At 41.9% G+C, this 24,518-nt stretch overlaps 1 protein-coding gene across 1 annotated transcript; it reads right to left on the reverse strand.

Annotated features, from left to right (window-relative positions):
- Positions 1-903: 903 nt before the first annotated feature.
- LOC147437275 (uncharacterized) lies at positions 904-2,435 on the reverse strand. Its single transcript, XM_086485901.1, has 6 exons — positions 2,370-2,435; positions 2,224-2,264; positions 1,818-1,849; positions 1,582-1,615; positions 1,333-1,342; positions 904-1,248 (listed from the first exon to the last, which is right to left on the reverse strand). The coding sequence occupies exons 1-6, from the start codon at positions 2,433-2,435 to the stop codon at positions 904-906; spliced, it is 528 nt and encodes a 175-aa protein (XP_086342027.1).
- Between the last annotated feature and the right edge of the window lie 22,083 nt (positions 2,436-24,518).

Consider the following 24,518-nt stretch of genomic DNA (forward strand, 5'->3'; position numbering starts at 1 on the left):
GAAAAAAATTTGCATTTTCTTTTTACAGTTACACTACTGTGCATGGAAGGGTTTCACTCTTGCATAAGCACTCAAAGGAAGTTTCATGATTATTTGTATCAAGATTAAAAGTTGACGCATTCCAAAGTTTTGTGTTTACACTATGGGAGAATGCTGCTGTTACCACACAACATTACCGAGAGAGAGCTTCAAGAAAGAGAGAGATTGTATGCTGCAGCCCCATCGACACGTTTTTCGATTTTTTCGCGAGTATTACCGCACTTATTACCGCATATATAGCTGCCCAGATTATCGCAATAGAAAAAGAATGCACGCGGCCCATTCCTTTCCCACTTTTTCCTTTCTATAAATCCTATTCTATTTTGTTACTTTTCAGAAATTGGTATCCCCTTTTTGCATGGAGTGTAAGAAATCCCATTCTCATTGGGATTTTTAGTACCTCTCTTCTCTTTGCTTGCCTCATCTATTGGTATGATTCTCCTACTCTACTCATTTGTACTCCATGAGATTTCTATATCAAAAAATATTTTGTTTCCACCTCAAAATCTTATGTTAACTATGCATTCATATGGAAATGGCAAGCGAACGATGATCAAAATTGTATTGTCACCCCCTTTTTGCACGGAGTGTAAGAAATCCCATTCTCATTGGGATTTTTAGTACCTCTCTTCTCTTTGCTTGCCTCATCTATTGGTATGATTCTCCTACTCTACTCATTTGTACTCCATGAGATTCTATAAACAAAAATATTTTGTTTACAACTCAAAATATTATGTCAACTATGCATTCATATGGAAATGGCAAGAGAACGATGATCAAAATTGTATTGTCTTGCGTTCATAAACAAATAGCCCTTTTGTACAGCATAAGTAGAGAAAGAAGACAAAATCCAAAAGATATTTATTAATTTTCATCCTCCAAGAGATCTCTACAAGTGCTTATATCTATGTCCAACCCCATGGTAGCTAAATCAACAAATAAATCTATTGATTCATCCTCTACAGCCTCTCCTATAGAATCATCATCATCCTCTCCATACTCGTCCTCCTCCTCACTATGGTTGGTTATTGGGAATGGTTGGTTCTCCTCAACCTCAACTACATCATCGTCATTGGCATCTTCTTGAGATGGTATGGTGGGATCTGCCGAAGTCTCTATGTTCGTATTTGCAAAAATAGATCTGCTCCGTGGTGTGACTGGAATAACATACCAAAGTCGTCCTCGATACATACAAGGCACATAAAACACCTGTAGGTCATAGAGCAAACAACAACATGAATGTAGTTTTATATGTATCATATAATGTTTTAGTGAGTTGCACATGGACTTTACCTGCTCATAACTACTAGGTTGCACCAAGTTGTCGGTCTACCATATAGAGCCCATTCTCATGTCTCTTAACCTCACCCGCAAACCATCGGCAATCAAAGAGATATTTGTGAAATGTTCTGAAATCCACTTTGATTATCCTCTCTATTGTTCCACATTCCCTCACCTCTTGTGTTGTCGTGTCAAAGTTGCCCATAACTCCACTATCGTGAGTGGTTTGATGCTCATCTATCTTGCGGGTTCGAAAATGACTTCCTTCGGACCACATAGAGTTGAATGTGAAGGCCTGCAAAAACCAATCGAGAGAGAGAGAGAGAGAGAGAGAGAGAGAGAGAGAGAGAGAGAGAGAGAGAGAGAGAGAGAGAGAGAGAGAGAGAGAGATGACACACATACACACACACACACACACACACACACACACACACACACACACACACACACACACACACACACACACACACACACACTAAACACATTGAGTATATTACCCTTGGTAGACATCCTCGCACGTGCTCCCATTCTTTAGGGATTTTTTGTTCTCCTTGTGCCTTGGCCTTGGTCACGACATTGTGTATCCACCCAACTGGAATTAGATTAGGATATTTGACAAGCTCTTTAGGAAAGGGAGGTGCTCGCCTACCGCCATGCAACCTCTTCCATGCTTCCCTCTCCCTTTCTCTCATTGTACGCACCTCCACATACATATCCACCCATTTGCCCATGATGGGAGCATTGAGTAGACAATGGTTGTTGACTATGGCTTGAAATTCCCTATCCAAAATCAAGAGAGAACCTTTCCCACTTGGAATGTTTGCGTGTTTTTTTGGATCCTCTTCCTCCGTATTTAAACGAGGCAATGATGGGTCTATTGTGAAAAGATATTGAGAGATATACACAAAAGCCTCTTGTACAATCCAACCCTCTTCCATGCTTGCCTGAACACATGTACATGAAACCATTAGTGATTTAAGTAACCAATAAAAAGCGTTGTGAATACAATCCAATCCTAATAAGGTTTAAGGCTTAAGATCGATGAATACCTTTGGTTGTGATCGTAGCCTTACAAAGTCTTTCAAGGTCTTTAGGAACCTCTCAAGAAAGAACATCCACCTGGAGTGAACCACACCACAAATGGCTATCTCCTCAACAAGATGGAGCAATAGGTGAACTTGGCTAACAAGGATAGAACGTGGGAATGCATCCTCAATAGCACAAGTTGCTTCAATCGCTAGAAGTCGAGCTATTGGAATGGCTAAAACTTCTATTTCTTTGGAACTCACAAACCTGTAACCAAAAAACCCTTCATAATCTTCATAGTAAAGTTAGTCTTCAAAGTAAAGTTTATGAGGGAGGATCAAATGTGCTATACCTGACAACTTCTCCCACCTTGAATATTGCAGTCCTTACCTTTGTGTCCACAAATCTACTAATGCTAATTGGAAGCACAAACTATTGCACAAACAAAAAGACTTATTAGTATCCAGAACCCTAAACCGCATACGCACACACACTCACATATACACACACATACACACACACACACATTACCTGAAGAATCTTGTGCCAATCATGGGATTTGAGTCCATACAGTTGTGTGGATCCTCCTTTCTTAGTTTTAGTGAAGGCACCCTTGAGCGAATGCATATAACCTGTTGGAGTACGGATGGATGCAATGACTTGTTTCATCCGCTCTTGATCCACCCTTGATAGAATCCAAGGTTCCTTTGGAAGAACCATCTTCCCTCGAGGCCCATGCGAGGTGTGGCCGAAGGAGGGAGCCTCCTTATGGCCCTCATGTCCTCTCTAGCCCCCAATGAATCTTTCTTTCCTACTATGTGATCCCATATAGCTTGCCCAACATTTTTGAACACATGCATCGGATCTAATAGGTGTTGGATTTTTAATGAAGCCCAATAGGGTAGTGATAAGAAAATAGAGTACCTAGACATACCCCTAGGTGGATCATTGGGAGGAGGCAATGTGTTGTGATGCTCGTTCCAATGTCTTGCCCAATTGGCCATGGTCCAATGGAGTGGCTCCATCCCATTGCACGGTGGAGCATAAGATTGATGGTTATTGGGGTAGATCACCTTACCAAGTAGAGCGGGTCTCTCTGTCACGAGTGAGGGTCCACAAGTTGGGCATGCCCTATGTCCAGATGTCGATAGTCCTACAAAAACAAAAGACATAACTGCATATAAGTGACCGATGCAAAGACATTAAAGAGCGTCACAAAGTATAAGCTTAACAGAAATCTCTCCAAGCCCGAGGTATTCATGCATGGTCCACATAAAAATGCACTTGATCATTGTGCACCGATCACGAAGTGGTCTTGATACATCAAAAACATCTATGCAGTTCCATAGCTCTTGAAGCTCTTCAATCAAAGGTGCTAAATAAACATCCATGTTCTTCACCTTGTGTTTTCCTGGGACTAGAAGAGAGAGCAAAATGTTCCCCTTCTTGGTTGACTCCCATGGTGGAATGTTGTAGTTTACAACAACCACTGGCCAAGTACTCCATGAGGTAGACCAATGCCCAAATGGGTTAACCCATCACTAGCCAGACCAAGCCTCAAGTGACGAGGCTCTTCTCTAAACTCCGGCCATGTCTGCTCAATGTGTTTCCATGCCAGCGAGTAAGCCGACACTCTCATAACCCCATCGGTGGAGCGATTTTTCATATGCCATGTAAGAAGCTCGCTTGTTCCTTTGGTGTTGAACATGTGCTTGATGCGGGGAATGAGGGGGAAATACGAAGAACCTTGGGAGGTATTGTGGTTCCTTGAATTCCCTCTTTGTACCTTGATTCTCCACACTTGGGGCAAGCATCAAGCCCTGTATGTTCATTGCAGAATAGCACGCAATCATTGACACATGCATGTATGCGATCATAGTCCAATCCCAAGCCCTGTCACCACCTATCGTACCTTCCTTCGATTTTCTGGAAGATGATTGCCTTTAGGCATCATCTTGCCTAATAGCCTATGATATAATTAAAGAACACTCGTTATTGCATATAACCACGAAAAAAACTCACAAATAACACTTTATTACACTTAAACGTACCTCAATAGTGCATCAACCCCTGCATTGCTCCATCCAAACATTGCTTGAATATTCAAGATCTCAAGAGACGCTCGTAATATGGAGTAGGATCATCCCTTGTAAAGAGCGGTGTGTGCTGCCTCTAGCAATGAATCTTTGGTTTTTGGGGTAGCTTCTTCACATGCACACTCAGGCTCACACTCATTCGCCACCTCACGTGCAAGAAGATCCTCAACCATATTGTGCAAATGATCTTCCTCCACCTCCATGTGGGGAGGGGTGGTGGGGAGATCCCCATATGTGGTGGATGTAGGATGCGCATGCGCTCGTGTGGACCCACCCACATCGGACGGTGGGTGTGACCCCCCTCCCATGACTGCTTCTTGGCGCAATCGCTCTTCCGTCCTCCTCCCGCCTCTGCCCCCGATCACACTCCAGTGGGGAGCGACATCAATGGATGCCAAAACCCTTGGATCGCTAGTTTCCATTCGAGCGCATTTTCTCGGATCGTCCCATAGTCCATAGTTATCCACGTGAGCCAAGCATATACGCCGAAGCCATGCAATCGCATGCTTACATCGCGTACATGGACATAATCGCTCGCTCAACCATCGAGTTCGTTCTGCGCCAACCGGCGGACCCACGTCATCCCAATCGACCTGCACACACGACCACACACTAAATAAGAAAAAATAAAATAAGAAAAAGAAGAATAAAAAATGTTGGTACTGACATGACTGACACTCATTAAAGATAGAGGGGAGGTGGGTACAAGAGGTCATGCAGTCGGTGTAACCTTAATGTCTCATCAAAGATTTTCGCGGTAATACAAGCGGGAACAGGCACGGTAATACACGCGGTAAAATCCCCAATTTTTTTTATATATAAAGGGAGCACTTGCGTGCTCCAGCAAAATTTAATGCCAAAAATTCAAAAACGAGCTCCTCTTCTGCGCGGGCCTGTTTCCCTCTCCATCTCCAATCTCTCTCTCCTTCTCCCTCTCCATCTCCAACCTCTATACTCTCTTCATCTCCATCCCCACCATATCCAAGTGATCGAGTTCACAACTGTAAGTGCTCGAACTCTCTCTCTTTCTTCTCGTTCTTCTACACACACACATACAAACACATACACACACACACACACAATGCATACACATTGCACACACACACACACACACACACACACACAATGCATACACATGCACACACACACACACACAATTTTGTGCACAATCACACACTAATGCTTGCATTAGTGTGTGCATGCATTAGTTAGTTTTTACACACTAATTTGTGCCCAAGCACACACTAATGCTTGCATTAGTGTGTGCATGTATTATACACACACGTATTAGTTAGTTTCTACACAGTAATTTGTGTCCAAACACACACTAATGCAAGCATTACTGTGTGCATGCACTATACACACACTAATGCTTGCATTAATGTGTGATTGTGCACAAATTAGTGTGTTTTCACACACTATTTTGTGCACAATGCATGCATTACACACACACACACACACACACACACACACACACACACACACTAATGCAAGCATTAGTGTGTGCTAGAGAGGTATGCACACACTAACACTTGCATTAGTGTGTGCTTGGGCACAAATTAGTGTGTGGAAACACACTAATGCATGCACACACTAGTTCTTGCATTAGTGTGTGCTTGTGCACTAATTAGTGTATGCAAACATACTAATTTGTGCATCACACACTAATGCAAGCATTAGTGTGTGATGCATGAAATAGTGTGTGAAAACACACTAATTAGTGCACAAGCACACACTAATGCAAGCATTAGTGTGTTTCCACACACTAATTTGTACCCAAGCACACACTAATGCAAGTGTTAGTGTGTGCATACCTTTCTAGAACACACTAATGCTTGCATTAGTGTGTGCTTGTGCACAAATTAGTGTGTCTACACACTAATGCATGCACAAGCACACACTATTGTGAGCATTGGTGTGTGAAAAAATTGCACACACTAATGCAAGCATTAGTGTGTGCTTGTGCACTTATTAGTGTGTGAAAACACACCAATGCATGCAAACACACATTAATGTGAGCATTAGTGTGTGTGTGCATGCATTGGTGTGTTTTCACACACTAATTTGTGCATAATTACACACTAATGCAAGCATTAGTGTGTGCATGCGTTACAAGCACACACTAACGCTTGCATTAGTGTGTGCTTGGGCATGCATTAGTATACCAAAACATACCTCCATTAGCATTAGCATACCAAAACAACCTCCATGTGGGTGTGCGATGAAGTTGATTGAGACCCCAATGGTCACCGAGAAGCCCAACGGTAGATTAAGATCCAACACACACACACTGTATTAATTTCTTTGCCACACACTAACGCACACACACAATAGATTAATTAGAAGCACATACACACACACTCTAAATGGATGCAAAAAAAAAGCACACAAATCATTTCTTAAATAGGAGATAAAAGGAATCCTATGCAGGGAGGAATCCTATGCAATAAAGAATCTCCCTTTGACTAGAATCCAATGTTAATTATTGTCCCTTTTTTGGGTGAAATTGTAGGATATGGCATCCTCTTTCACGCCCGGCTATCGATCCATAGAGGACTTTCTCGTCGAGGGCCTCTCTTACGAGGACTCTTGTGATGCTTACTACTCGCAGTCTTCCTCCCACCAGTCACAATCCACCTTCGGCTTTCGATGGTTCCGAGATGCAGTACACGTCCCCGACCTCGAGAGGGCATACCGCGCCCAGGCAGAGAGGCTATCCTCGCAGCAGAGTCTTCGTGGGCGGTACACACCAGCACAGTTGGCTGCCTATGGGCTCTCACCGCTTGCGACACTGGGCACCGACACTCTGATTGTGCAGAGTGTGCCTCCCAGTGGGCCTCCCTCCACCTTACCCCCCTTGAATTTCCAATCACCTGAAGCTCCCTCCACCTTGGATTTGCAGGCCAGCGATCCACGTCCGCACCGTCGAGTTATCCGTCGCCTATACCACCCAGTGGTTCGGGCTCGGGCCAGCGCTCTTCGGGTGGCCAACGGTCTTCTCATAGTGGTGGCTCACGCTCTCGTCGAGGTAGTGGCTCGTGCTGCTTTGGTGGTGGAGGGGGCAGTGCTACAGATTCACCTCCTCTTACACTCCGACCTCCTCACTCACCCCTTGGAGCTCCACATAGGATGAGGACCGCGATGCGCCCGCCCTGGACGCTCGTGGATACTACTATTATATACATCGAGGGGGGGAGGTGGATGTAGGTTCCTCTTTGGGGAGGACATTTCGAGGATAGCTTAACCAGCTGATCCACTCGACATACCAAGATTGCTTTAAATCTTTCAAAGATCAGGACCTAGCCGACTTGACGTACATTCACACGACATTGCTCATGCGGTTCCCTAATCTGAAAGTGGAAGAGTTCTCCAGGCAGTGGCTTGAGGAGTACATCAAGAATTTCTTGAAAAATAAGAAGCCTAGTGTGTGGAGGGCGGCAAAGCGAACATTTGAATTTGAGGGTCACAACTATCGCCCTGGAAATGTTCACGACGAGGAGTAGGAGAAAGCCCAGGGCAAGATCTGGAGGACGAGAGAGCGGCAGGTGCTAGGGTGCACACTCGGCAGGTGGAGACGAGGGTGCAGCAAACGCCCACGCATTACGGCTCGGGCAGAAAAGCAGCATGGAAAGATAAATTTGTGAGTGCGCGTATTTTCATTTGAATTGATTTAATTTGTGGTAATAAGGTTAGGTTTGTGATATTTTTTAATTGATACACAACAAAATATTACTATGACCCGCCCAAGCCGAGAGATCCAGAGATACAGAGAGAGCCACTCCGAATATCAGACATGGTGTTGGTTGTATGAAAACAACAAAATCAATCGCGAAGAATTTGAAAATGCATGTCGTACACTACAGCCTGTAAGTGTGAACCTTTTTAAAAAAAAGATTGCATGCAAAATTATGTATCCATTTGTATTAATTAAAGGTTTTGTTGTTTTTTTATTTTCTAGAGTCAGGGAGTCCCTCGAGAGGTCCCAGGATCCGAGTAGCTCAATCCTCCAAGTGTTTTTGGGCCCGTCTTCTTTTGGCCACAGTTGTATAGCCCCCATGTATCGCCTATTTGGGCAATTTTGTAATATCCAATATAATTAAACACTTGATTTTGGCCCAAAGTCTTCTTTTGGCCACAATTGTATAGCCGCCATGCATCGCCTATTTGGGCAATTTTGTAATGATGAACAGTTTCTCCAATATAATTAAACATTTGATTTTGGCCCAAAGTTTTTGTGCAATGAAATTGTTGTTTTTTTAGTTATAAAATTTATAGGAAAAAAAAGGCAAATGACCATTTGGATGGGTCCTACAAAGGACCATCCAAATGGTCATTTTCTTTTTATTTAAAATACTCGCGTGCGCGGTAATGGTTGCGGTAATCCTTGCGGTAAGTCGAGCGAAAATAAGAGCGGAAATATAGCCGGGCCGATCACCACATGCACTGCTGAAGGACCATTATCGCGACCATTGACTCGAGCATTACCGCCCCCGAGATTTTTTGACTTGAACTTTTCCTTTGTTTTTGTGCGTCTATCTGAGCAATAATGTGCTCCAAATGTCATAGTGTTACCACACATAGATCACACCAAAGCAAAACTCATTGTAGAAAGTGTAAAGAATGAGGATGCAAGAGAGATACACAAGAAAAGCACAAAGCACACAGAGATGGAAAGCTTCTTCTTCTTCACAGAAAAGAGAGTACAAAATGACTTAGTGCTAAAGCTGAAAAGTAGCACATATGTACATGCGGTCACTAAGTGTGAACTCGCTAGAAGCGTACTAGGCTGGCACTATAAGTGTAGTCCAACTGTAGAATCACTGGCAGAGATCCTCCGTGTCGGTCACCTAACACGCCAGTGAGTAAATGTCGTAAGCGGCCAAGACCCATAGTGGATGCCAGCTCAAGATGTAGAGCTCGACATCTCAACACTCCCCCTTGAGCTCTGCATGTCGCAGAGTCCAAGCATAGTCCGGAAACATCGAAGCTTCTCATCTCCGAGGGCCTTGGTAAAGATATCCTCTATCTGCTCCTCTGTGCTGACGTAGACCAAGTCGATGTCGCCCGCCAACACTCGCTCTCGAACGTAGTGGTAATGGACCTCTATGTGTCTAGTCCTAGCATGGAACACTGGGTTCCTAGCCAACTGCATGCTGCTGAGGTTGTCACAATGAATGACAATCTGCTGGTCCACCTGCACTCCCAAGTCCTCAAGTAATGTGCGTAGCCAAGCTACCTCGCATGCCGCAACTGCTGCACCTCTGTGCTCGGCCTCTGTGCTCGATAAAGCAACCGTAGGCTGCTTTTTGCTGCTCCAAGTAACAGCAGCACTCCCAAAAGAGAACATGAAGCCACTTGTAGATCTCCTATCAACAATGCTACCTGCCCAATCTACATCTGTATACCCATACAATGCTAATGGTGCATCTGCTGCATAGAAAAATGCGTAGTCAAGAGTCCCTTGCACATAGCTAAGTGTGCGTCGTACTCCATCCAAATGTGGCTTCCTCGGAAGCTTCATGAATTAAATCTCCAAGCCTACTGTGTAGCTCATGTCTGGCCTTGTGATAGTCAAGTAGATTAGACTACCCACCATCTTCCTGTACATGTTGACATCCTCAACAACATCACCCTTCTCTGCACTCAGCTTTGCATTCACATCCAAGGGAATAGAAATTGGTTTACAATCAGCCATACCATACTTTGAAAACATGTCCAAAGCATACTGTCTCTGTGACAGCCATACACCCTCTGGAGTCCTGATCACCTCAATGCCAAGAAAGTAGCGCAACTCGCCCAAATCTTTCATTTCAAACTCCTGTTTGAGAAGACCCTTCACATGGTCAATCTCCATAGCATTGTCACCCACAATAATAAGGTCATCTACATATATGGTAATGACCACAATCCCCACATCACTCTCACGTACATAGAGTGAATGATCTGCATGAGCTCTCCTAAACCCAATACTGACAAGATACTTGGAAATCCTGTCATACCATGCTCTAGAGCCCTGCTTCAAACCATACAAAGCTTTGAGAAGTCTGCATACATAATCTGGGTAACCTGGATCGACATAACTAGGTGGATGATCCATATACACTTCCTCTTGCAACTCACCATTCAAGAAGGCATTCTTTACATCCATTTGATGCATAATCCATCCTCTAGATGCAGCCACTGCTATGACAGCTCTCACAGTCGTCATCTTTGCCACTGGAGCAAAGGTCTCCTCATAGTCTATGCCATACGTCTGTGCATAACCCTTTGCGACCAGCCTTGCCTTGTGACGCTCAATGTTACCATCAGCCTTATGCTTGGTTTTATACACCCATTTACAGCTAATAGCTTTCTTGCCACTGGGCAATGGCACCAACTCCCATGTGTCGTTTGCTTCCAATGCAGTCATCTCTTCATTCATTGCATCATCCCAATGCACATTTCCAACTGCATCCTCAAAACATGTGGGCTCCACATCCTGTATCACCTTAGCCATGTAGGCTTGGTGATGCACTAGATACCCATCATAAGTCAATTTCTGAACTGGATTTTTGACTCTGTTAGATCTGCGCGGTCCTGGGTCACTCCTTTGCCCTCTAGCATCTTCTTGTACTTTCCTTACACCAGGTGTCCTGACAGCCGGAATTCCGAATTCCTCATCAAGACTTTGTTCAGAACCATCTGAATCCATGTCTACATGTGAAAAACCTGATGATGCATCAGCCATAAGATCAACCTTTTCTTTTCCTTTTCGTGATACATTCCCTGTACCTGTTGGTGGAGTAACCTGCGTACGTAGTCTACCATTCCATGGTTTCTCAACAGAGCCACGAGAAGAGGACTCTTGTGGTCCACTCAAAACCTGTGACTGTGGCCTCACATTTTGTACAACCACATCATCTTTTACATCAGCCCCAATAGTGCCATGTGCATTACTGTACTAGCTGCTCATCTCATCAAAGACTACATCTCTGCTCACTCGTAATTCTCGTGTAGTAGGATTGTAGCACGTGTACCCCTTTTGTTCAAGGGAATATCCCACAAGAATACATTTCTCTGATTTAGGATCCAATTTCCTACGCAACTCATCTGGTACATGCACGTAAGCTATGCAGCCAAACACTTTCAAGTGTGCCAAATCAGGCTTTGTACCTGTAAACTTTTCCTCAGGTGTTACATCATGCACCGCAGCTGTAGGTGTCCTGTTCATAATGTACACAACTGTATTTACGGCTTCAGCCCAGAAATGATGAGGCATGTTCTTCTCATTCATCAATGCACGGGCAACCTCTGCAATGTGCCTATTTTTCCTTTCTGCGACCCCATTCTGTTGTGGAGTATATCTGCACGTAAACTGCCTGCGTATACCATGCATTCGCAGAAAATCTGAAAAATCATTGGAGAAGTACTCTCCCCCTCCATCTAACCTCAATGTCTTGATTTGCATATCTGTCTCCTTCTCAATCATGACTTTGAAGTCTTGAAAGTGACCAAACACTTCACTTTTGTTACGCATGAAGTAGACCCATACTTTCCTTGTATGGTCATCAATGAAAGAGACATAATACCTGCAACCATGTATACTTGCAGTATCGGTTGGACCCCAAACATCTATGTGCACCACCTCAAGTGGCCTTTTACATACATTGCGCTCATGTGGAAATGAGACCTTTGACTGTTTTCCAAACTGGCATGCTGCACACACTTTATGCATACCATCCACCTTGAATTTGGGCAAAACTTTTACAATCTGTTTTGATTGCATGCTTCGCAATCTCTGCTCATTGACATGGCCAATGCGTTTGTGCCAAATGTCAACATCAGCCACAACACCTGTGCCCTGTGCAAATAATGCAGCTTTTACCTCAGGCATGTCTACATTCAGCGTAAACATTCTGCCCACACATTTTCCCTCTGTGATCAGCTTACAGCCATTCTGGAAATCTTCTACATAACAGCCATTTGGATTGAAGCGAACCTGCAAACCCTGCTCAACCATTTGTCCAACAAAAACAAGATTCTTTGTAATGTTTGGGACATGAAGTACATCTGCTAAGTACTTTGATTTCCCACTCTTCATATTTAGAGGTATGTCCCCTACATGAGCAATGGGGTGAGCTGTGTCATCTCCTATCTGCACATAGCCTGACACATCTGGTTTGCGCATATCTCTAAACCACTCTCCACGAGACGTCGTGTGATTAGAGGCACCTGAATCCACATACCAAACATCATCTTGGGTGGAATTCTCTGTAGTCATTGTATTCATTACATGCTGCATAACAAACATGCGCTCGTTTTTGCTGTCATCTGCATCTTTGCTAGTAGATGCATAGTTGCCCTGTTCTCTCTTTCCACTTGCTTTTCCCTTTGGACAGTCACGTGACATGTGACCTCTTTCACCACAAGTCCAACATTCTCTGCTATCTGGAGTATGTTGCTGCCTGCTTGATCCTGCACCACGACCTCTTTGACTCCCCCTGCCTTGAGACTGGTTTCCCCTGCCACCTGTATTGTTTTGATTTGATTGACCTTCCAAAAATTGGCCCCTGCAACCCCTTGGGCCTCGACCACGACCTCTACCTCTACCTCTGTTGGAGTTAGAATAGAAGGCCTGTTCAGAATTATTTCTTCCATGAGAAGAAGATGTGTCAAGGTTCTTCTCCTCAAGAATAAGCATAGAGATCAAATCTTGGAACACGGGGATGTCATCTCTTGTATTCATGGAAGACCTGAGATGTACATACTCATCTCCTAGACCATCCAAGCATGCACGGACAATGTCATCATCTTCCACTGAGACTTTAATAGATCCAAGAGCCTCAATGATACTCTTGATCTTCAAGGCATAATCATTGATGGAGAGGTTGTTCCTCTTAACCTGATTTAGCTCCGACTTTAGTTGAAGCTTCTTGGCCTTGGTGTTCACCTCGAACACTCTGCCTAAGTTTTTCCATGCAATGGCGGGGGTTTCCGCATCCTGTAGATAGCCCATCATGCCATCTGTGATGCTCATAGAAAGCCAATACATCACTTTGATCTGGCCTTGTTGTCGGTCCCTCAAAGATTTCTTTTGTTCTGTTGTAGCATTTGCCTCGGGAATCTCTGGTTCCTTTTCATTGTCTCCTTCTACATAGTCCCAATAACCTTTTCCTTTTAGGAAATATGTTATTCTGAACTTCCATGTAGGGTAGTTATTTTTCTCAAGCTTCTCAGTAACAATCTGACTAAAACCGTCAGACATCTTGAAGCACTAAGACAAAATAGCTGCAATCTGCAAAAACCTGCAAATTTGCTGAACCTACTATCGTGGTACCTGTAACGCTTCCTACACTCAACGAGTGTCCACAATCAAGCATACATACAACCACTGTACTTGTACAGTAAATCTCTGTGTACTGCACTTTGGAGACCTGTTCAGAAACTTGTGCGAAAAACCCCAATCTGGTTGTGGATTGCGAACGAAGGGATTGTGATGCTCTTGCTCTCTTAGCCTCTCTTGCCTGCACCAGGCTGTGATACCATGTAAAGAATGAGGATGCAAGAGAGATACACAAGACAAGCACAAAGCACACAGAGATGGAAAGCTTCTTCTTCTTCACAGAAAAGAGAGTACAAAATGACTTAGTGCTAAAGCTGAAAAGTAGCACATATGTACATGCGGTCACTAAGTTTGAACTCGCTAGAAGCGTACTAGGCTGGCACTATAAGTGTAGTCCAACTGTAGAATCACTGGCAGAGATCCTCCGTGTCGGTCACCTACGCGCGAGTGAGTAAATGCCGTAAGCGGCCAAGACCCGTAGTGGATGCCAGCTCAAGATGTAGAGCTCGACATCTCAACAGAAAGCATATGAATTTTTCATTTCAAAATTTTCTACTTTCAGGTTTGTTTTGCAATTTCAAAGGGGGGAGTAAGGGGATTACTTCACAAAAGTGATTCTCGTGTTGCTTGAACATAACACTCCCATCACTTCCATGGAGATGCCCCATGGATGGATCATTTCAAGTTTGTCTACTTTCAAGTTTGTATGGAAATTTCGAAGGGGGGAGTAAGGGGATTGCTTCATAAAAGTGATTCTCGTGTTGTTTGAACATAAAACTCCCATTGCTTCCATGGAGATGCCCCATGGATGGCAAATGATGCAAAGGGACCAAACTTATGTCGAAACAAAACCTTAACTTCCAAGAGATTCATTGTTTTCTTAAGGTCTTGTTTGAGTAGAAATTAAAAGGAAATAGGAACTAAGGGATTATAAATCAAATGAACCTAATCTAAATCTCAACTAGGATTAAAAACGTTACAGGGAAGATTTGACGTGGATAGCCCTAGCATAACATAGGAAATTTAAGTGTGAACTTTGCCTTACATGTTTGGAAAAAATACCAACGCAGGTGTTTACCTATGGGATGAAATGGGGGATGGTCCTTTTTAGCTAGGACTGACCGTTGGTCTATGTTTTATGCTCGGGTTCATTCACTGTTCTAGAAATGGGATTGAATGGGAGTGAGTCTTGACTGGGTAAAAGGGACCCACCGATGCGTGTGGAAATCGGCCTAGTCCAGGTAGGCCTGATGCCGATGGGAAAAAGGAACCTTGGAAAGGCTAAGAACCTAAATGGCCTATTCTGCAATTGTCCTCATCAGTCGCACCTTTGCTCTTCTTCTTGCTATTGGGTTTCAAAGCCCTTTTGTCATCAGTCGTCTACCCATGGGAATACATCTCTATAACATGCAGGTAGACTCAGCTCAATGGAGTCTTTTGCATGGCCAAATTTCTCTATATATGTACATGGTGTTTTTTATTTAAAGCATAGCATTTTCTTTTATTGTGTTGAGTTGGTCTCTCTCTCTCTCTCTCTCTCTCTCTCTCTCTCTCTCTCTCTCTCTCTCGTCAACTCTGCATGCTGCACCATGGCTCGCCTTCACCCGCCATAGCTGGGACCAACAATTGATATCAGAGCCTGATGCTCTTGGAGGCCTTGGCTCAACTCGAAACACCACGGGAGCTGCCGCTTGTGAATAAGAGAAGGAGGATTTGACATGTGCCAATTTGGGCATAACCTACATTAACAGGGTCACCTTAGAATGCTGGTCACATTTCAACCTTATACCGTCTGCTAATTTGTCAGTAGTCTGCTGCGAAGAAAATCCTTCATCCTCACTGTCTGCACTGCCATAGAGCTTGTTTTCTTTTTGTGTTCACACTACCTATTGAAAGTGTCCAACCTTGTTTCAACCCTTCAAGAGGTCATTCACACCCTCATGCTTATTTCCCCCCAAGTATTGATCATACCTACCCTGCTTGATGCTTAGTAACACATTGGCTAGTGGTTTGGAAGGCTTATTTTCAAGCTCAAAAACAATGAACTGTAGAGTTGCGGGAAATTAAAAACCCTTGGCTTGGAGCACAATTTGAACAACATCAAATCAAAAGATTCAAATATGGCATTGAAAGTAGATCAATTCAACGAATCTAGCTTTCATACCTGGCAAATCAAAGCATTAGGAAGAGGATGGGGTGTAGGAGGGTCTCTTTATTTGCCATGAGCTTATGGAGGTGATTATCATTTTCATGAATAGGTGTACTCCATTTGTGCAAGATGGTGGGTGTGTAAGAGTGGTCAAAGGATGCACTTTTTATTTCAGAAAGGAGATGGAAACTTTTATGATTCTTGGCCTTCCATAACTCCCACATATGATCTCCGATTTGAGTGGACATCATAGATCTGCAGTCTACACATTGAGCTCTTTCCATAGATATGCTACATGATATGGTTTTACGCGCTAGATTTTAAATTCCATTTTGAGAGGAAACTTTGAATTTAAATAAACTAGCCATTTTGCCTGTTTGAATTCAAAAACTGTCCTTTGATTACTTTCTTAATACTAAAGGTTTGACTTCCTTGAATTGCCAAATAAAGAGGCCCTCCTAGACCCCGTTCTCTTCCTAATATGAAGGGATATTTGATGCAAAAGAATCTTTGGAGCGTAGTCAAGCCTCTATCAAACTGACAAAGCAGGCACCTCCCCTGCTCTTACGAGAGTTTATCTGTCGAGAGCAACAACGCAAGGACGAGCAAGCATCAGGAATTATTTTGACATCTCTTGAAGATGATTTTATTCATTATTTGGATGACGTGCAATCTACGAACGCTGCTTGGATGGAACTAGAGAAAGTGTTTGGTCCTAAAGCCAAATACTCCAAAATGAGCCTTAAAATGGACCTGTATTCTCTTTCTATGTGTGATGACGAGAATATTGCAGCTTTAGCTAACAAATTGAAAAGCATCCGCACTCAGTTGATCTATGTTGAATCCCATGTGCCAAATGAAGATCTTATAACTTTTTTTCTTATTAGCCTATATGCAAAATTTTGTCAAATTGATGGTATTTTTAATTCATTGCAAGAAGAAAAGAAACAAGTACCACATGTTAGTTCTACCGTACCTACTCTGTATGTAGCTCATGGTTGCACCTCGACAGCAAATTCAACCAGGACTACAACTTCAACCAGACCTACTACCAACACTAGATCTTGTGCGATATGTGGCTGCAACAATAATCAAACCAAGGATTTTTTTAGCACAAATCCTTGCATCCACCATGGAAAGACCAATCATACTTTGGATAAGTGTTTTAAATAAATAAATTAATTAATTAATTAATTAAAAAATATATATATACCAACATGGTTGAAAGTGATAAGCATTGATGCTTCTCATAGATTGTGATGTCCAGTAAATTTCAATTTGTTTTATGTTGTTTTTATGTCAGTCATTTGTCAATAAAATGTACAAGTTATAGACACTGCCTGATGTAAGGTCTCCACCTTTCTAGTTATTGGGAATGAACTCAAAGCTTTAGGAGAAAGCATTGGTCATACAATCAGGTAAAAACATAATCTCAAAAGCAATAAAAAATGGTATTTTTGCAATCTTAAGTACAACAAACCCAGGGCTAGAAATTTTTAGAATTAAATTCAAACAAAAACTGACCCTACTAGTCTCTCTAAAAGATTCAATGTAAATCAAATTGTTAAGAAAAATTGAATGGTTGCAATAATCACTTAAGCATAGATTTTTACTGAAGGCCTCCCAGATATTTTCTCTAGATATTTATAAAAATAGCCAAAAATTAGCAAGGTTGATTTTTTTAATCAGGTAGGCTACAAGAGGAGATTGTAGGACCTGCCAGGGACATGAATAGCAGTAGATGTTGCCTTCTTGAGGAGGGGGGTTGCTTGAGTAGCAAGGAATTGCCAGATACAGCCAGAGAGAGCCTATGTGTGCCTAAAAAACTATAAATAGGGCCCTAGGCCTCTCATTTTGAATTAGACTCGGAGTCCTGGCCATTTCTCTCTCACATAGAGAGAAACGCTACTCAAAAATCATGGTAATTAGCCTAATCTATTTTTAATTAGCAAAATTGTGGTAATTTATCTCTATTTTCTTAATTAATCTAATTAATTAAGAAGATTAAACCTCTTTACATTATAAACTACTCTCTTAACTCTGAATATTCTTTTGATTACTTAAATCAAGATTAGGGATAATAATTTGATTAATTATTAAACCATATTAGGACCTAAATTAATCTATTTCAATCCTAATATAGTTTAATAATTAATTAGATTAATATACCTAATCTTAATTTACTCCCAAAGCCTCCCATGAAGGTGCAGACATATATACAAGACTACTTCCGTTCATGTTACTATTGACTCTTGAGTATGGTGCGTGTGTATTGATTGGAACCTAGCCTTTAAAAAATTGAGTAACTTCGCTTGCATTCTAGCAGAGATGCCTTCTAAGCACTCTTTCTCCATGTTTTGATGAAAGAGCACGGAATTTGTAAGAGAAAATTGCTAGTTAAGCACATAATTGGCCTCTATTGGAGGCATGTGAACAATTTTAATAACAATGGCATCTCTCTCTTTCTCTCTCTCTCTCTCTCTCTCTCTCTCTCTCTCTCTCTTTGGAGTAAAAAGTGAAGGCAAAGACCTTGATTCAAGGTACTATCATCTACTTAGGGAAGTTTGGGTTGCTGTCTTTCCTTTGAGGTAAACTATCCCCCTTTGTATATGACCCGTGAAACTCTTGATATCCACCCTTTACAACTCTAGTAGTATTTCTCATATCCCCAACTACGATAGATTGGTTAATATAACAATACATATATCTCTCTCTCTCTATGTACATCCCTCTCTCTCTCTCTCTCTCTCTCTCTCTCTCTCTCTCTCTCTCTCTCTCTCTCTCTCTCTCTCTCTCTCTCTCTCCAATGGACAAATTTAGGAGCAACCACCATTACAAAGCTCATCTCATGCTCACACCCATGGTACTCTCATTGACTGAGCATTGGAGCTAGGGTTTGCATCCCTGAAAAATCTCATTACCATAATCAAGATTGCACACGATAAAGAGAGGCAAAGAGCGCGAGAGATCGAGAGGGCATGTGCGGATGCACCTCCTAGAGCGGAGTGCTACACCATCACGGGGCGAGAGAGAAGAGAGGAGAGGAGAGAAGAATAGACATGAGCACTGGGTGCAATCTCCCCCCGTGCAAGAGTGACAATTTCCCTCTAGCACGTAATTGATTTATAGATTTCTTGAATGGTCAAAGTAAGTTTAGACTGGTCGGCCGGTCATAAAAGAGCACTTGAATAATAAAATGTACAAAATGTATATCTGTTTTGCATAGGCCATCGGTCAAGCCTTTTTCACTTGTCAGCTGCAAATGAATAGTAGAATATAAATTCCATAACATACCTCTCTGTTAGAAAGCAATTGTCCTCAGTTGCAAAGATAAAAATCTGCAAAGAATACTTGTCAAAATTGTCAAAAACAGTGATTAGTATTCTGTGTCAAAAACAACACGTAGTAAAATATAAAATTTATGAAACGAAACAACATTTCTTATGCCTGTCGTCATCCACATACTACCTATTCTAGTGTCCCATACCACTAGGATAAGCAGTATATGTCATACCCTGATGAATCAGGATATCATTGGTCACACTCATAATTCAATAATCAATTCTCATCAATCTCAAGTCCAATTCCATGAATACTGTTGCAACAGAAAAGCATCATATACCAATTCCAAATGCTACCAACCTATACCCAGTGCAAATCTAAATCCAATTATCCTTCATTTTATATACCCGAGGAACAAAATCATACCAATTACAGTGGTGGCCAGCCACTACAGCATGACTTTGTGATTGGTGTTGCCTAAATGGAAATCATCATATCTACACCAATAAAAGACGTGCTGCCTAAATTGGCGTATCTGCATTTGGTAGAAAAAAATGTGAATCTGTATTTTGTTGGTGTGCTGCCTAAATCGACAAATCTGCACTAGGATAAGCATTGACACATTGCCTAAATCGGCGAATCTATGTGCATGTGACCAATGGACTAGACATGACATAAAAACATAAAAAAATGTACTTATCAATAATCACACATACCCCATACAATTCTAGCTAGTAGCTCCCCTACATTCATTTTAACATCTCTTTTTTGTACCCAGACATGGGATCAGATTCACTAGTCTACAACGGTTTGGTCTCATACGCCATTTTTGCCTATTGCAGATGTTAATATATCAGTTCATTTCTATCTCTCTCTCTCTCTCTCTCTCTCTCTCTCTCTACATTTCCCTCCCCTTCGAGCTAGCTAAGTTAACCTATATATTTACAAGCATGACGTCTCTTTTCAGCAGTCCTTGATTAAAAATGTCATCTATTAGCATTAAATTTCTAACTTGCCTTAATCCTTCAATGGAAAATGGTCAATGATTTGCACGAGGTAACAAGCGATAGTTGCTGGGAAGAGTTGAGCAAGCAAGTAATTGAAGGTTGCAAGTGTCGCTAGGGCAAGATCAAATATAGGAGGCATGCATAATATTTTTTGGGTCGGTTGGAAGTAAATTCGGATGGTCGTGTGATGATTATGGCAAGAGGGAGTGGGGGGGCCCTCCACGACCTGTGTCCTCATATGCAAAAGGAAACAACTATTGGTTTTGTAGCAGTGACATCCGATGCTATTGTGCATGATATATATTGGTGGTTTTTTAAACAATTATAAGGGCCTGTAGCCATTAAAATTGGTGATAAATATGTAATATCCCCTGGAGGCTGCAGTGTTAGCGATTCCAAATCCACCGGGCAGCTCAACTACATGCCCTCCAACCGGCACACCGCTACACATCTCCTTGAAAGCTCAAAAGTTAAATAATCTCATGAGATGCCCAATGATTTGAGAGAGCTGTCAAGAATTTCTAGGTCTGTCAAACCTCCCATCTCGAGAGTTGCAACCGCCGCTACCGTCGTGTGGGAACTCATTGGAGCAAGGGCCGCAACCGGTCAAGAGTAGGAGGCTTGTGCATAGATGTAGGCTTGCGACTAGCAAAGCTGGTAAGCAAAAACCTAGCGAGAGAGAGAGAGAGAGAGAGAGAGAGAGAGAGAGAGAGAGAGAGAGAGAGAGAGAGAGAGAGAGAGAGAGAGAGAGAGAGAGAGAGAGAGAGAGGAGAGAGAGAGAGAGAGAGAGAGAGAGAGAGAGAGAGAGAGAGAGAGAGAGAGAGAGAGAGAGAGAGAGAGAGAGATGTAATGATATATTAACATCTTCAAGCTCAGCCAAAATGACCTATAAGACCAATCGTTACAAACTGGTAGATCAAATATCATGTCTAGGTACAAAAGAGATGTTAAAAATGAATCTAGGAGTGCTACTAGATGGTACTGTGTGGGATATGTGTGATCATTGATACAATGGGGGAGAGAGAGAGAATTGAAATGAAATAAAATGATATAATACCATCCTGAAGAGGACAACATTAAGGAATTTGGGAGGTCATTTGGAGGGCCTTATTGAGGAGAGAGAAAATGAGGTGCATCCAATGAACAACAACTTCAACATAACGTAGAAATAGGAAGAAATAAATCAAAAAATGCAAGAGAAAGAGAAGAAACATGATGTAAAACCTTGTTTTAATGGTGTTTAAGGTATCTATGTGTGGGCTCAGCGTTTGAATGTAGTTAGGATATTGAAAGATAGCTACAATAATATATCTTACTCCCACCACCAAAAGCTCTTGCTCCATTAACCAAGCATTCACAAAACTAAATTTACCTCCATTGCAAGCAAGTTCACTCTTTCTTCTACCACTCAGCAAGAGCCATGGTTTCTTCTTCTTCTTCTTCCCACCCTAATATCTCTAGGGGTTGTTGTGCTCTCCCCCCCGCCAGCCTTGCCATTAGTCTCCCAAGGAGGCCAAGTAGCACCATGATCTCTATCACTATCTCAAACTTCATCAACATAGATAGTCAATGGCAAAAACAGACAATATATGAAGGTTTGGTCTCATACGCCATTTTTGCCTATTGCAGATGTTAATATATCAGTTTATTTGTCTCTCTCTCTCTCTCTCTCTCTCTACATTTCCCTCCCCTTCGAGCTAGCTAAGTTAACCTATATATTTACAAGCATGACGTCTCTTTTCAGCGGTCATTGATTACAAATGTCATCTATTAGAATTAAATTTCTAACTTGCTTTAGTCCTTCAATGGCCAATGGTCAATGATTTGCATGAGGTAACAGGCGATACGTTGCTGGGAAGAGTTGAGCAAGCAAGTAATTGAAGGTTGCAAGTGTCGCTAGGGAAAGATCAAATATAGGAGGCATGCATAATATTTGTTTGGGTCAGTTGGAAGTAAATTCGGACGGTCGTGTGATGATTATGGTGAGAGGGAGTGTGCATAGATGTAGGCTTGCGACTAGCAAAGCTGGTAAGAAAAAACCTAGAGAGAGAGAGAGAGAGAGAGAGAGAGAGAGAGAGAGAGAGAGAGAGAGAGAGAGAGAGAGAGAGAGAGAGAGAGAGAGAGAGAGAGAGAGATGAAATGATATATTAACATCTTCAAGCTCAGCCAAAATGACCTATAAGACCAATCGTTACAAACTGGTAGATCAAATATCATGTCTAGGTACAAAAGAGATGCTAAAAATGAATCTAGGAGTGCTACTAGCTGGTACTGTGTGGGATATGTGTGATCATTGATACAATGGGGGAGAGAGAGAGAATTGAAATGAAATAAAATGATATAATAGCATCTTGAAGAGGCTAACATTAAGGAATTTGGGAGTTCATTTGGAGCGCCTTATTGAGGAGAGAGAAAAGGAGGTGCATCCAATGAACAACAAGACAACATAACGTAGAAATAGGAAGAAATAAATCAAAAAATGCAAGAGAAAGAGAAGAAATATGAGGTAAAACCTTGTTTTAATGGTGTTTAAGGTATCTATGTGTGGGCTCAGCGTTTGAATGTAGTTAGGATATTGAAAGATAGCTACAATAATATATCTTACTCCCACCACCAAAAGATCTTACTCCATTAACCAAGCATTCACACAACTAAATTTCCCTCCATTGCAAGCAAGTTCACTCTTTCTTCTACCACTCAGCAAGAGCCATGGTTTCTTCTTCTTCTTCTTCCCGCCCTAATAGCTCTAGAGGTTTTTGTGATCTCCCCCCCGCCAGCCTTGCCATTGGTCTCCCAAGTAGGCCAAGTAGCACCATGAGCTCTATCACTATCTCAAACTCCATCAATATAGATAGTCAATGGAAAAAATAGATAATATACAAAGGTTCTTGGGTTCTTATGCAATCAAGAAGGAGGGAAAGATCCTCAACATCAAATCTATTTCATTCAGCATCGAAAGCACGAGTGCTAGATTTCAAAGTGGAGGTGGGCAAGAAATTTGTTAAGGAGATTTGATACATCATGTATATAGTCACTCCGATGTGATTGCTAATGGCGGAGATGTCTCATTGCCTTATCATCCTCGATGCAACTGTAAGTGTGTTCATAGAATTCCATCTCTATTATTTCTTTTAGACCTTCTTGTTCTCTTAATTTATTTTTTCTTTTTGAAGAGGTATAACAATATTAATAGAGGTAGATCAAGTTCTCATAAGTTCTAAATTCTATTCAATAGTTAGACTAGGTGGACTATTACATTTTGTTGTTGCAATTGCAGATGTCTATCCTTCATCATATGAGGAATGGGAGCCAATGGAGTGTATTATAGGTTTCATCTCAATAATCCACGCTGACATTGGTGTTTTACTGTATGATGGAAAATCTAGCAAGAGTCTTGCAGATGAGGGAATTTTCTTCTATGAGCATTTCTACTAGCTGAACCAAAAAAGTAAAAAATGTACTCTAGTTATAGTCCCTCTCCCTACCAATTGGAGTTGTATTGACTGGCCAGTCCCGAACACCACAATGTGTGAAGCTCTCAAAAGCAAGTTGTTTAGGAATGTGCATAGGTTCCTACGAAATTCAGTGCCCACTAAATTGGTAAAGATTGCTAATTTTTATCCTATAAGTTTATTTGTAGAACTATTTCACACCTGCCGCATACATGCTGCAAAGAAAATGCTAGTATGTAAATCTCTAGATGCTTGCTTCTACAACAAGCTTCTTGATAGAGGGTGGTATGTTAAAGAGGTGGATAGCATACATTCCAAGGTTTCACTGGACACTTTGGTGGTCAAGTACATGATTGGCAGACAATCCCTTCTCATCTCCTTGTGGTACCAGTTCTCTCAAATTGTTGCAGTCTACTCTAAGTTTATTCCTATTGATCAAGAGTCGGCAGGCCTAGAGAACAATGGTGTCATAGATGTGGAGGTATTTTACAAAGAGCTCAACCTTGTGACATTGGTCACAATAAGAGATCAATGCAACCTTTTGCTACTTTGGCATGACATCATGGATCATACCGGGGAGAACAAGCCCTCACAGTTCTATTTCTTAATTGGTGGATGCAAAGTAATGCAACAAAGGGAAAAAGAGATTTTCTGTGGAGAACTAACTGGCCGAGTACAAATCATGCCAATGTAGATTGAATGAATGCCATTGGGCGTAACTTCTTCTTTACTTGAAATCTATATTCACGACTTCCATTCCAACATTTCTTGCAATTTAAATCTTTTGTTTCAATTGTGAGATGATTCCCACAATTTGGTATATCTTTATTTCGATTGTAAGATGAAACTGTCTCACTATGATAT

This window comes from Adiantum capillus-veneris, chromosome 17, assembly GCF_014529385.1.
Source record: "Adiantum capillus-veneris isolate H3 chromosome 17, ASM1452938v2, whole genome shotgun sequence".
In the NCBI taxonomy this organism is placed as follows: Eukaryota; Viridiplantae; Streptophyta; class Polypodiopsida; order Polypodiales; family Pteridaceae; genus Adiantum; species Adiantum capillus-veneris.

What these genes read in the sequence shown, in the direction of transcription:
- LOC147437275 (XM_086485901.1), bottom strand. Translation starts at nt 2,435, where the DNA reads ATGTTCTTTCTTGAGAGGTTCCTAAAGACCTTGAAAGACTTTGTAAGG. An exon ending in ATTGTACAAGAGGCTTTTGT is followed by an intron (nt 1,850 to 2,223) that starts GTATATCTCTCA and finishes AAATCCCTAAAG; the next exon opens with AATGGGAGCACGTGCGAGGA. An exon ending in TGCGAGGATGTCTACCAAGG is followed by an intron (nt 1,616 to 1,817) that starts GTAATATACTCA and finishes TGGTTTTTGCAG; the next exon opens with GCCTTCACATTCAACTCTAT.